Consider the following 13,505-nt stretch of genomic DNA (forward strand, 5'->3'; position numbering starts at 1 on the left):
CGCAACGCTTGGAGCCCTAACTGAACTAACAGAAATATGACAGACGTAATCGGTAAATAAGTATAATGGCATTACCTAACCACAAAAAAAGGCGGGCAGTTTAAACGGAATTAAAAATTTTTATGTATTTTAAAAATATTACGAAATCAAACTGCAAAAAACATTTTGACAGAAAATTTTTATTTTTAAAAACGGAATATTTGAAAAGTATAAACTATTGTAGCACTTTTTTTAGAAATGGCTTACAGTTAATGCTAGAATTAAATTTGATAATATAAACATATGCTGGAATTAACCTCGAGGGGTAAACCGCTGATGAATTTCTGTACACTAATGCAAATAATTTAGCTACTAATACCAATATACACGAAAATGCCAAAAATGCCAACATCTAGTACACCAAAATACACCAGCGGTTCACCCCTCGATTAACCTATATTATATACACGTATTTAACAACGAACTTACAAAGCATATAAGATCGCAGGGTTTGCAATCTATATGCTATTATAACAGATTAAGATTTAAATAAGACATCATCAAAAAATTAAATTCACCTGTAAGTTGGATTTATAAACTCAGCGGTTGAAGTTCAGGTGAGGTAGCAAATGTTCAACACTGTGTAATCAAGGCGCGAATATATAGTCAGTTCGCTTTACGTTCATCGAGTTCAGAGACGGGCAATGTCTTTACATATCAAACTTGCTTTGCATGATACCCTTTCCTGGATCGTGTTCAAATCACAACATCGGCTGAAAACAAAATATTTACATGATGACCGTAAAACACATAGCACAAAACAAAGTTCAAATCATAGAGAAATTATCAGGTCTCTGGTTTCGGGAACAAAACTCCTCCATAATTTCTGTAGCAACGCACAAAGCCACAAAACAAAACAAAAAAGTATATGCTACACAAAATATAACAAAATTTCCAAAAATTCAAAATAATTGTAAACAATTGCAAATACAAATAATTTGCTATCATGTCACTTGTCAATCTTGTCATGACGTGTGACAGGTAGCAGGTGGCGACGCTCTGGAGCCCTAACTGAACAGTGCCTTCTATTAAAAGAATCAGCCTGCGGGCGAGATTTAGACGTACACGCTAGTTTAGATATAACGGACTTAATAAATATGTTTAGAATAATGGAAAACATAAATTATCTCTCAAGATTTTTGGTTTGTATTTTTAAAATTGGATATAGTTTAAATGAAATATACATAATATACAGTTTAATGAACTACGAACCTATATACCTATTTATAGTAATAATACTTTGGCAATAAACTATGAACATACAAATGCAGCAAATGTTTACAAATGCACCTAATAATGTATAGGTACATTAGATAATGGGTAAAATGTTAAATATATTTAAATTTTGGGGTTTGAAAATCGATCTAATTTAACAAAAATTTAATATTACTAATAGTGACGTATTATTATTTGCATTCACAAATTTATATGTATATTTGCAAGTATCAATGTCGAAAAATTATTTTACAAAATAATAAATATCTATCTAAAAAAAGGCGTCAGCGATGGTATGAAATGAAGATCGCTGAAATATAATATGTAAAAAAAAAAAAAAAATTTTTTGATTTTCTTGGGATTTTAGGTTCGGGAAAACGCTGATTAAGTTTTCATTTGGGTTTTCATTATTTTATTTGGTTTAAAAAAAACGGTTCGGCTAACTATAGCCTTCACAGCGTGTTGTGTCAATATTGAGAAAAATAGTGTCAAATATAATCCAAAAAATTACATATCAATATCATTCACACCTCATAATGTTTACTGCAATTAATAAACTAATATAACTTATCAAAAGATTGACCACATATTTTTTAAAATTAAATTATTCTTCAACACTAAAATTATCTACATTGACTTATGGAGTACGCAGTAAACATTATGTGCGTGGCGTGTGAATATTTATATCAATTTTTGGATTATATTCTCGACACTATTTTTTTTCAATATGACACAACACTGAATGGAGGCTATAATTTTAGCCGAACCGTTTTTTTTTAACGCAAATAAATAATGAAAAACCAAAATGAAACAAATCATCAGCGTTTTTTCCCGAACCTAAAAATCCAAGAAAATCAAAAAATTTAGAATATTTAGAATCAAGGTTCAAGAATATCAATTTTCCAACAAGATGTAAATTCTAGTTAATTATTTTATGTGTACATTTATTTAGGGAATGTCATCGATGTTCATTTCAAGCCAATAGAACGCCGATTTTTTTCGATGATACCGGTATATTTCTTACGTTTAAAATGTAAATAACATTAGACCAATTAAAACAAAAAATATGAAATTTCTTAAGTATTTTTAGTAATACCTTTATTCTTAAAACTAATTTTGTATTAATGCAAAATATACCAATTTTAATTGTTTATTTTTAATTCATTTGTACTTCAGCCATCCTTAAATATTTGATATTAATTTGGTATTCATTAAATAATCAATACTAATTCATTAAAAATTACTGAACAATATATGTTATATGTGCTTAACATACATTATATATTATCAACAAAAACACCATTCTCCTTTAAACTTATCAGTCTTGTCTTTAACAAAAATCTTTTTTTAAAAATTTTGAACCTCAAATAATAATCTTTTCATGATCTCTAATACACATATACTTTATTTTTCCCTAGTTCATAATACCTACTTACGTGGTTGAATCTATCGAAGCTGAATCAGCAACACTTGGAGTGGAGATTCCACATATGAATCAAATAGAACATAATTGGTCCAGTTTTTCATTTAACTACCATCATGGGAGAATATTATTTTTAAATTTATTAAAGATATTTTAAAAATAAAATTTCTTACGATTTATAACTCGTACCACTTTTCTTGCTCTTCCGGACACTTTAGGTTGCCTAGTATAATAACTATCCTTTCCACCAGGAACACAACAAAGATGAGGCATAGCACCAATAACACACTCCACTTAAGCTTTATTGATGATTTGTTAGAGTCTTAAAAAACACACTCAAAAATCACGATAAGTAAAAAAATGTGTGGGCACTTTTAGGTTAAATCATTTGCACAACTGTGCTAATTTTTTAAAAATTTCTATTTTTATATGCGAAACCGAGAGTGACCATATACCTGGTAGTAGTTTATGTCTCACTTCAACAACCAAAATAATTAGTTTTTTGCACTACAATAATAAATAATACCAAAAATCAAAGAGTTAAAACCAAAAATCAACCGACAAAATATGAAACGGAATCTAACCCAATATCTAAGTATGTACAGCTGATGAAGTAAACAAAAGTCCGCCCGTAGGCTGATCTTTTAATAGAAGGCACTGACTGAACTATGCAACATTATGGCCAAGTTAGACAACCTTTCAAACACTCTTTTATTTTAGTTACTTTATGCTCCATACTTACCTTGTATATCTTGGCCTTTGTCTTGGCTTGGCACTAATTTGTTGATATTAAAAAAATGGTATTATCACCAAAAGAGACAGGAAGACTAATTGCAGAGAATGCAAAATTTGTTACAATTAAACAGGAAGGAATAGAAAAATTAGGCAATGTTTTAGTTGAAGAATTTACTTCTGGATCTTTACAGCCTGCTAATTTTAGTCAAGTAGAATTTCATCCTAAACCTGATGATTTGCATGTACTCGACTGGTTGTTTGTAGTGGATACATTAAACTTTTGCTTTTGGAACTACGATGATGCAGAAGGTTTTTTTTTATTTAATTTATATGCCATATACATTAGTAACAAACAAATTTTGTTCAAGGTTGGAAAGTTGAAGGATACACAGGATATTTTGCTTTATGTGCAACTATTAATCGAGCCTTGAAAGAAAAGGTTGACATACTTAATCCAAAATTTTATTCTACAATATCAGAGGAGCAACTGAAGAAAATTTTTCGTAGTGATACTAAAGTGGAAATTCCTCTCTTAGCAGAGAGATTAAAATGCTTACACGAAGTTGGCGCAGTTTTACAAGAGAATTTTGAAAGCTCTTTTGATAATGTTGTAAAAAAAGCCCAAAACAGTGCAAAGTCGTTATTGAATTTAATTATATCCAACTTTAAATGTTTTCAGGACGAAGCCTTGTTTGAAAGCAAACAGGTTTCTTTTTATAAAAGGGCTCAAATATTGGTTGGTGATGTTTGGGCTTGTTTTAAAGGCGAGGGAACTGGATATTTTAAAGATATTGATGAAATAACCATGTTTGCTGATTATAGAATTCCCCAGACACTTTTGTGGTATGGAGTTTTTGAGTACAATAATGAACTGCTTAAGAAATTAGAATCAAATGCAGTATTAAAAAATGGGGATAGAGAAGAACTGGAAATCAGGGCATGTTCAATTCATGCTGTAGAACTACTAAAGGACTATGCTAACAAGAGACTAGAAACCAAGAAAATAAACTCAATACTTATAGATCATTTCTTGTGGGATTTTAGAAGGAAACATGTCACAGAAATTGACGAAAAAGGTTTACCTTTTCATAAAGTTTTGTGCATCTATTATTAATTCAAATTAAACCTATAAAACATGTCTAGGCTCCAAAAGATAATTTAATCAAAGATTTTTTCTATTGAAGTTTGTAATAATTATATTCAGAAAATTTTTATTGCATGTTTATGAAATGTGTTTGTCATTAAAATAAATGAATTTTGTATATTGTGTGATTTCATTTTATATCATATCATTCTATACAAATACAGACAAATAGTCCAAATACTAAATGAAGAAAACTTTTATGCCTGTTTTATACATATGGTTTTTTGGTTTTATAATTTATCCAGTATTTTTTATATTTTACACCGTAACTCCCAATGATTTTGGCGGAAATTTTTAAAAAATTGTTCTAGTAACTTCTCAATAGAGGCGGATGAAACTGCCATTTGAATTTTGGAAACACGGCGGAGTTTCTGCCAGTAGAGGGATAGATGGCGCTCATATACGTATTACTTTTTACAAATATACTCAGGGTTCCCTATTTAACTCCGTGTGCAATTTCTATGCCGTAAGAAAAAGACAACATAACCCAGCTCCATATTAAAACTGCATAAGTCTATTTCACCCGGATATGGATTGAACTGCGATTGCGCCAAACTCCGATTGATTGTTGTTTTAGTTCTGTTTGGATTACTTTTTATTTGTGCGCGTAAAAGAGTGATTTTGTTTAGTTTATTGTTTCCAACTATTTTTGATATTTTCCAACTCTATGATAATGTGTTATAAATAATAAAAATATAAATAAAATTGAAGGTTAGGGGAAATGTCAGTCAACCACTTCCCTTTAAAAATATCGACCAATGAAAACTTCTTCAGGTGAGGCATGCTCAGTTAAATGAATATCCGGGTGAAATAGACTTATGCAGAATTCCATATTGTTCTTTCACTGTTTGGGCTTCACTTTTTGGAGATTAGGCTGAGTATATTTGTAAAAAGTAATACGTATATGATGGCGCTGCGTAGAAATTACATCTAAAGTCCCTAGATATTCATCTAGGGACTTTAATTTCATCATGATTTTATCAAGTCATCCACAGAGTATAGTTTAATTAACAATTCGTTTGATTCTCTGTGGAGTAATTGGAGTATTTGGAGTAGTTGAAAAATATAAATATTTATATAAAATGTTGATAATTTTACAGCGATGTGCTTTGTTACCCTATGAATAAACATTGATATGAAGTTGCTTTCGCCAGAAACAATTATAATTAAATAATTTAATAAAAATTTAATTTCTAAGTGACCCGGATCAGTTAGATCAGTAAAATAAATTGAAAAATAAACGTCATTCCATATCTGGCAATGTCTGTCAGTTTCTGTGAAGTGGAAGTGAATTGTGATTTGTTTTTATGGGAATATTTACGGATTTTTGCGAATTTAGAGTATTTTGGACGATAGGATTGTGAAATTTAAAAGCCAAGTAGTTTCATATATAAGATTAATTAATCCCTGTGATAATTTTTATGAAATTTCTCATAATCAAAACAAATTCTTTCAACAAAATGGCTGTCTCAGAAATTTGGAAGATCATTAATTTTAAAGTTTTATTTAAGTGTATTTATATCGAATCAAGAATTTGTATAACATATTAAAAGCTTAATTTTAAAGGTTGTACAGTAATTTATGTAAGTGTACGCTTTTAGATAAATATTAAATATACAAATTTACAAAGACAAACAAGTAATTTTAAAAAGATCATTTATTTATTTAAACGAGTATAATCATTAATCATTACGTTGAAAATATATTTGTATTTACTTATTTATATATTTTCTATACCCTTGTATTATCTATAAGCCCTATAGGTATGTCCTGTTTTATTTGAAAAAAAAAATGCTTTGAGTCATCAAGAATAGATTTAATAACAATTTTGTCCCTTGGCTTTGTGTATTATATAATGTGAATTGTAAGATGTTTCTATTTGAATAGGTCATTAAAGTTGAGATTAAACAGATAAAAAAAAAATTCTGATAACTTTTATATATACTTGTATAGTGTTGAATGTGTTATATGTAATTTTATTAACAATGTTATAATAAAATAATCAAGTTACAAATTTTTCGTGTTTTATTCTAATTTCAGGGATAATTTCAACCTAGATTATTAATTTATTTGTATCAAAATACATTATTTTTATTTTGTAAAATGTTTTGTTACAAATAAGTTCATAATCTAGATTGAAATTACCAAATATAAGTAAAAAACTTATGAACTGGCAGTAAAGGTCCATTTAAAAATATGGCGCGAACTTTTAGTTCTGCCAGTAGCCCGCTTGGATCGCGTCGAGCGCGTGTTTCCAGGCTTTAACATAGGAGTTTTCATTTCTTTCAACTTTTAGGAATATGCTTCATTTACATTGGCAGCCGTGAAATAAGATAGATGACGTGATGACGTATCATGGACATACCGAAATGGCGTATTGAGATGTTATGATTTTACGGCTTATTTTAAAGTGAACGTTTCTATAAATAGTATGAGCATTTTGTGTTAAAATTATTCCCTGCATTTTGTATGGACGGTCGATTTATTGAATAACGTTATTATAAACATTTTTAGTGATTTACCTTCAAGATTTTAAAGACGAGGTAATATTTAGAGTGCGTGGTGCATTAAATGATAATAATTATGTTTACATATCTACATTTTCTAGTTCTTTAACAGTTCTAGTTATACTTTTTTCGCGAGTATATAACTTCATAGATATAATATTACAGACCAATGTTTTTTTTGAATCTATTTTTTAGAATTGGCTATTTTTTAGGCATGATGCAGTCTCCTGGAGACAATTCAATTACAATTGTTGATCCTCAAACACAGACCTATGCCGATAACAATTTAAATGAAAAAACTATGGGTACTCAGTACATTTACACAACAGAGGGACAGTTAATTCCAACAACACCAGAAGTTGTTGCTGCAAATATGGATTTAAATGCACAGGTAATTTTATATAAGTATAAAAATTTAGTTAGGTATATTTGTAATGTCATTCTTTACCATTTTTACTATATACGTACTAACAATTATTGTGAAATTATCACTGCCCATTTTATATGTTGCTATTGTTATGGTGTTTTTTTATTATAGCACTTTGATACTGCACAAGTTACGGATGCACAAGGCATTCACCTTCCGCAAGTTCATTACCAGTATGAACAGCAATTCCCTGATGGCACCATTCAACAGGTACCACCTGGTGGAGAACAGTTTGTTCAAAATGTAAGTGCTTATGTATTACCTTTTCATTGCTTTTATCATTCTTTATGTATTATGAAATTACATATACAGTATAAGGAAAATAACTGTTATAGTAAATAACAGTGCTGTAAGTAAAATTACCTATTAGATAGGCTTACTTTAACAGGAAAAGTTCCACATTATTTAAAAAGTGTTTGAATTTCTGCATACCAGGTGTCTCAAAAGTGGCTCACCCCTTTTGGGGTGATATATATATATTGGGCTATAACTTTGCTTAACTCACCCCTTTTTTAACCAAACCAAACCAAAAACTAGATTTGGTATGTTTGTATATGACATAAATTAGGATTGATTGACATATTCAGTTGTTTTTGGTCACTTCCTGTTTCACTGGAAATGGCTACAACTTTTGAGTTTTAAATGGCACCCTCTGTGTATTTTTACTTCATTTGATAGAAAATGACATTCTGAATAGAATGACATATCATATGTCAACTTTTGACATTTCGCTTAAAAAAATTGTATTTTAAATTTCAATCTAGAGTGCCATGGCTGTGTTAAAAACTCTAAACTCTAACTAATTTTTAATCAAGAAGCCTTCAAAAAATAGATTTGATTGTCTAATGGTTTTCGTGTCTAGTCCTGGCCACTTAAAAGATGCCCAAAGCGTATTTTTAATCATATCTCAATTTTTCCAAATGGAACAAGGGTGGCTCATTAACACATTTGGAACAATTTTTTTTTTGAATAAAATGGTACCCCACTTTTGGTATTTCGAGTTAAAATCTCGTTATGAAGCGCATGTTACAATTTCAAATAAACCACATATGAAAATGTCAAAAGTAGACATATGATATATCATTCTATTCAGAGTGATATTTTCGATTGAATAAAGTAAAAAAAAACTGAGGGTGTCATTTAAAAATCTTAAGTTGTAGTAATTTCCGGTGAAACAGGAAGTGACCAAATACGCCAACCAATCCTAATTTATCTCATATACTAACCAAATCTCGTTTTTTTATCTGGAAAATTAAAAAGATATAGAGGCGAGCCATTTTTGAGATGCACCCGGTATAACATTTTATTTGATGAAATACATTGCTGAAAATTATGAGTTTATAGAATATAATTTGTAAAAATATATTATGTTTTCAGCAAGAGTTTGTGGTCACCGAAGCTTCATATATGCCAGATCCCCAACAAAATATTAGCACTCACATTGTGACAGAAGCAACATCTGAAGTTGCCCCTTATGTATATACCACCCCACAAGTAAATAAACATTTAACTTAATTGAAAAGTTAATTTTAATTTTAATTTTATTAGGTTCAAGATACTTATGTACCATCACTTTCTGCTGTTACAACTGCTTCTTATGTGGCGAATTTTGATGCAAATTCACAAGAAAGCCAACCGGAAGTAGTTGAGATGGAAGAAAAACCTGATGAAAACAATTCTACTACTGCACAGACACAAGAACAATTGCCTACACCTGTAGAAGAGCCACAACCTACTGTGGATAATACTAAAGAGGTAGAAACAGAAAATCACAGTGTTGAAGAGCCTACAAAAGAACAACCAGAAGTGCCAGAAATAACGGAGGAGTCTGTGATAGAAGAAACAAATACTTCCATGGAAACACCTGAACAAGCTAATGAAGTTGTTATTGAAGATATAAGCAACAAGGAAATTACGAAACCAAGTATTTTAACACCTTTTAAAAATTAATACATATTTATTCATATTTTTTTTTATTTGAAGATGAAGAAGAAATTGAAAAGTCTACCGAAAGTTCAGAAGCTGTTCATACCGATAATAAAGAATTAGAAAAAGTTCCAGAACCAATAGAAGTTTTGGGTGAAAATGTTGAAGTCAGTTCTGATATTACTCCGAATAAAGATATTTTAAATCTCAATGAAGGCGGCAGTAATATAGTAGAAATAGTGGAAGAAGATATTGAAAGAGATGATGAGAATTCAACAGGTGGGTTTACTTGGATTTATTAACATTCTTATGCTTTTTTATTCTTTATTTCGACAGAATTATTACGTATTTTTGGAATCAAAATAAGTTCATCGGACACAATTTACTTCAATACAAAAGTGCTTTGTTTGTCCGATAGAGAGCATCAAATTTTAAAAAAATAAACACATTTTTTCAGATTTAAGAATCGTTATTCTGATTTGAATGTGGTTTGTGGTTACAAGCTAAAAGGTTTATACAATATTCAAAAATGTTAAGAATGTTGAATTTCCTATATTATAAATGTTACACATAATACTCGAATTCGGGTAATGCCCGAAAAAAATGCACAGGACTAGGTTTGAGCAAAAAATATTTCCCAAACCCGAAATTGTACATTTAAACGGGTATTGCGCATTACAAAATAGCAAAAACTAGTATTGTGCATTTTAAATTGTGCAAAACTAGTTTGGTGCATTTCAAAATGACCAATACTAGTTTTGCTCGTACTCTTTAAATAAGACGGCAAAAGTAGGGTTAGCAGTTTAAAAAACAAAGCAAATAAAAAATTTAAAGCAGCCCTAATTGGGGACAATGTTCTTGTTCGAATACCAGACGTAGATCGAGGAAGATTAGCACCACGAAATGTAATGGCAGTTGTACAATCGGCTGATGATGGGTTTTACAAATTAGCAAGAAAGACTGGAGTTTTACAAAAACTTTATTGTAGAAATGAGTTTCAATTAGCTGATAATAATTTTTTTATTGACAATAACAGTGTTGGCGATAAAACGGAAATATCACTTAGAACTGCATCTTCCGAAATATCCGGATCTACTCAAGGTTTTATTTCATGCATGTGTATAAAAAAATGTATTAATAGAGCGTGTTCTTATAGAAAAAATAATGTTATTTGCAACTCTAAGTGCCACCATTCAAGTTACTGTTCAAATAAATAATATAATGCTACTGTATAAATATTCATATAGGTACCTATATTATTATGTATTTATCCATTTATAAAATATTTATGAATAAAGTTTTATTAGCCGACCATACCAATAGGTATGGTAGGCTATTAGCACAGAATATCTAGCTACGCAACAGAAGCCTCGTTACATGTATAAAATCGTAGGACTCAAAAGGAGACAGGCTTTTAAAGCAGAGGGCGATAAATAGAGGGCGATAAATTTAAAAGAAAACAGTTTTCTACAAACGAAATTTAAAAGAATTTTATGCAGTGTTGCCATTGTGTAATTTATATTGTAATACTTCCTGATAAAGCCTACCTTCAAATTTGCTACATCATTTAAACATATTAAAATAGATTAGAGCTTTTTTTTCAAACGTTTAAGTATTTAACTTGCCATGTTAGTTGGAGTTAAATCTTACGAGCTGAATTAAAATCACTTCCTTACGTTTGATTCTAACTGAATCCTGAATTTTGATTGTAATTCGGCGACAATATAATAAGTATTGTTCTACTATTATGATACCACTTCCTGACGTTCGATTGTGTTTATACCGTATGATCGGGAAAATACGGCGTTAGCGATGGCTATGAAATGAAAATCGCTGTCATTTTATGTGTAAATTTATATGGGAAATGTCATCGATCGTCTTTTCCCAGCCAACTGGAAGCCGTTTTTTTCGGTATCATACGGTATTTGATATATACTTGCGTATTTTTCATGACATTGCAATATTATGGTACCATGAAGCATATCAAGTGATACCGTAATATAGTGCCATATTACGACACATGGCGTTCGATTGGGCTTAAACTTGGTATATTACGTATCTTCAGTGACATTGTAATATTATGGTACCATGAAGCATATCAAGAGGTACCATAATAGTACCATATACGATTCCATTTCCTGGCGTGCGATTGGACTTATACTTGGTATAGTAAGTATCTTCGGTAACATTGTAATATGATGGTACTATGATGCATATAAAGTGGTACCTTAATATAGTACCATATTACGATACCACTTCCTGACGTTCGATTGGGCTCATATTTGATTATACTTGCGTATTTTTGATGACATTATAATATTATGGTACCATGAAGCATATCAAGGGGTACCATAATGTAGTACCATATTATGATACCATTTCCTGGCGTTCGATTGAGCTTAAACTTTGTATAACACGTATTTTCGGTAACATCGTAATATGATGGCACCATGGAGCATATAAATTGGTACCTTCTATAGTACCATATTATGATACCACTTCCTGACGTTCATTTGGGCTCATATTTGATATTGCATATTTTTGATGACATACTTGCATATTTTTGATGAGATTGCAATATTATGGTACCATGAAGCATATCAAGAGGTACCATAATAGTACCATATACGATACCATTTCCTGGCGTTCGATTGGGCTTAACTTGGTATAGTAAGTATCTTCGGTGACATTGTAATCTGATGGTACTATGATGCATCTACTATGATGCATATATAAAGTGGTACCTTATTATAGTACCATATTACGATACCACTTCCTGACGTTCGATTGGGCTCATATTTGATTATACTTGCGTTTCTTTATAAAGATTTGTTTAATTAATAATTTTAATTTATTGTACGATGCCGTGACAGCAACTTTTATGCCGAACTAATATATTATTAATTGTACCTGTGTCACTTTTTAAAATCTACTTAGGTCTATATAAACGTGTCAAACAGGAGAAATTTGTTATTATAGTATTTTTTTAGTCAATTAACATTTTTTATACTGTATTTGAATAAATTATTTCCATTATTATTAAACGTATATTTCATTACTAACGTTTTAGCATTAATAATTATCACTATCAATCGCCCTGTATAATATTAATTTTAAAGGTAACTAAAGTTATTTTCTTAGTTAACATAATAAAGTAGTGTACATATATATTAAAAATGTATTTTGTGAGCATACGTTTTCTAATAATATACTTAAAAACTTAAAACTATTTTAAAAGCCAAACGAATAATTAATATAAGTGTATCTGAAAAGAAACGAAGAATAGAAAGAAATTATTATACACCAGAAAAAGAATGGCATGCCAATTAAAGTCTATTTGAATCTGGCAACTGTGCATATTTAGCTGAGCTTTAAGGCCGTCGACGTGCTGTCAATCTACGTCGATTCAAAACCGAAAGTTGAAAATTTCTAATTATATTCTGATTATGATATTGTCGCGCCATCTAGTATTTTATTTGTGCAATTTTAGCTCTTTCATTGCAAGTATTTTTCTGTTGCGTAGCTAGATATTCTGTGCTATTAGGATCGGCAAAAAAAAGTTTTTTTAATTTCACTCAAAATGAGTTATTTGGGTCATAAATGACCTAAATACAAAATATTTTCGTGGTATCTGTCTGTCTGCCGTCTGTAACACGATAACTCAAAAACCGCTGAACCGATTTTAACTAAATTTGGCACAAAAATATTGTGGCACCCGAGAATCTGGCCATTAGTTTTTGGTGGGGGTGGGGGGTTGGTAAGGGGGTATAGGAGGGGGTTAAAAATTTAAAAAAATCCAAAATTACAGTAGCTAGCGAAACGCGGTTTTCAAATTAAGATTAGGAATAATATTTGCAACAAAATTTGTAATAACATCAAAATCAGTCAAAGTCGCAGTTTTCGAGATATTAACATATTTTAGTATGGGCGGCTATACGTGCCTCCCGGCGCCAATTTTTTTTTTAAGTATTTTATTGTCAGTTTAATCATATTTGAATCAAACACATTCATGAACAATCCATCCTTTGTGTTAGGGCGTTATTGATCAAATAGGACAAGCAAAACTAGTATTGGACATTTTGAAATGCA

The 13,505-nt window shown here is 30.4% G+C and overlaps 2 protein-coding genes across 4 annotated transcripts in view; both read left to right on the forward strand.

Moving 5' to 3' along the window:
• The first annotated feature begins 3,340 nt into the window (after positions 1-3,340).
• Positions 3,341-4,676, forward strand: LOC115880593 (queuosine salvage protein-like). The gene is made up of 2 exons (XM_030897866.1): positions 3,341-3,721; positions 3,781-4,676. The coding sequence occupies exons 1-2, from the start codon at positions 3,475-3,477 to the stop codon at positions 4,524-4,526; spliced, it is 993 nt and encodes a 330-aa protein (XP_030753726.1). The 5' UTR covers positions 3,341-3,474; the 3' UTR covers positions 4,527-4,676.
• Positions 4,677-6,886: 2,210 nt separating this feature from the next.
• The window catches only part of LOC115880588 (titin), a 48,975-nt gene continuing 42,356 nt past the window's right edge, over positions 6,887-13,505 (forward strand). For all 3 annotated transcript variants that reach the window (XM_030897856.1, XM_030897858.1, XM_030897859.1), the window contains exons 1-6: positions 6,887-7,099; positions 7,276-7,454; positions 7,602-7,733; positions 8,868-8,984; positions 9,039-9,414; positions 9,474-9,695. In XM_030897856.1, the coding sequence (XP_030753716.1) occupies positions 7,278-7,454; positions 7,602-7,733; positions 8,868-8,984; positions 9,039-9,414; positions 9,474-9,695 (1,024 nt within the window). In that variant the 5' untranslated portion in view covers positions 6,887-7,099; positions 7,276-7,277. The remainder of the gene's footprint in view (positions 7,100-7,275; positions 7,455-7,601; positions 7,734-8,867; positions 8,985-9,038; positions 9,415-9,473; positions 9,696-13,505) is intronic.

The sequence above is a fragment of the Sitophilus oryzae genome, unplaced genomic scaffold, assembly GCF_002938485.1.
Source record: "Sitophilus oryzae breed Bouriz unplaced genomic scaffold, Soryzae_2.0 scaffold_1639_pilon_pilon, whole genome shotgun sequence".
Taxonomy (NCBI): domain Eukaryota; kingdom Metazoa; phylum Arthropoda; class Insecta; order Coleoptera; family Curculionidae; genus Sitophilus; species Sitophilus oryzae.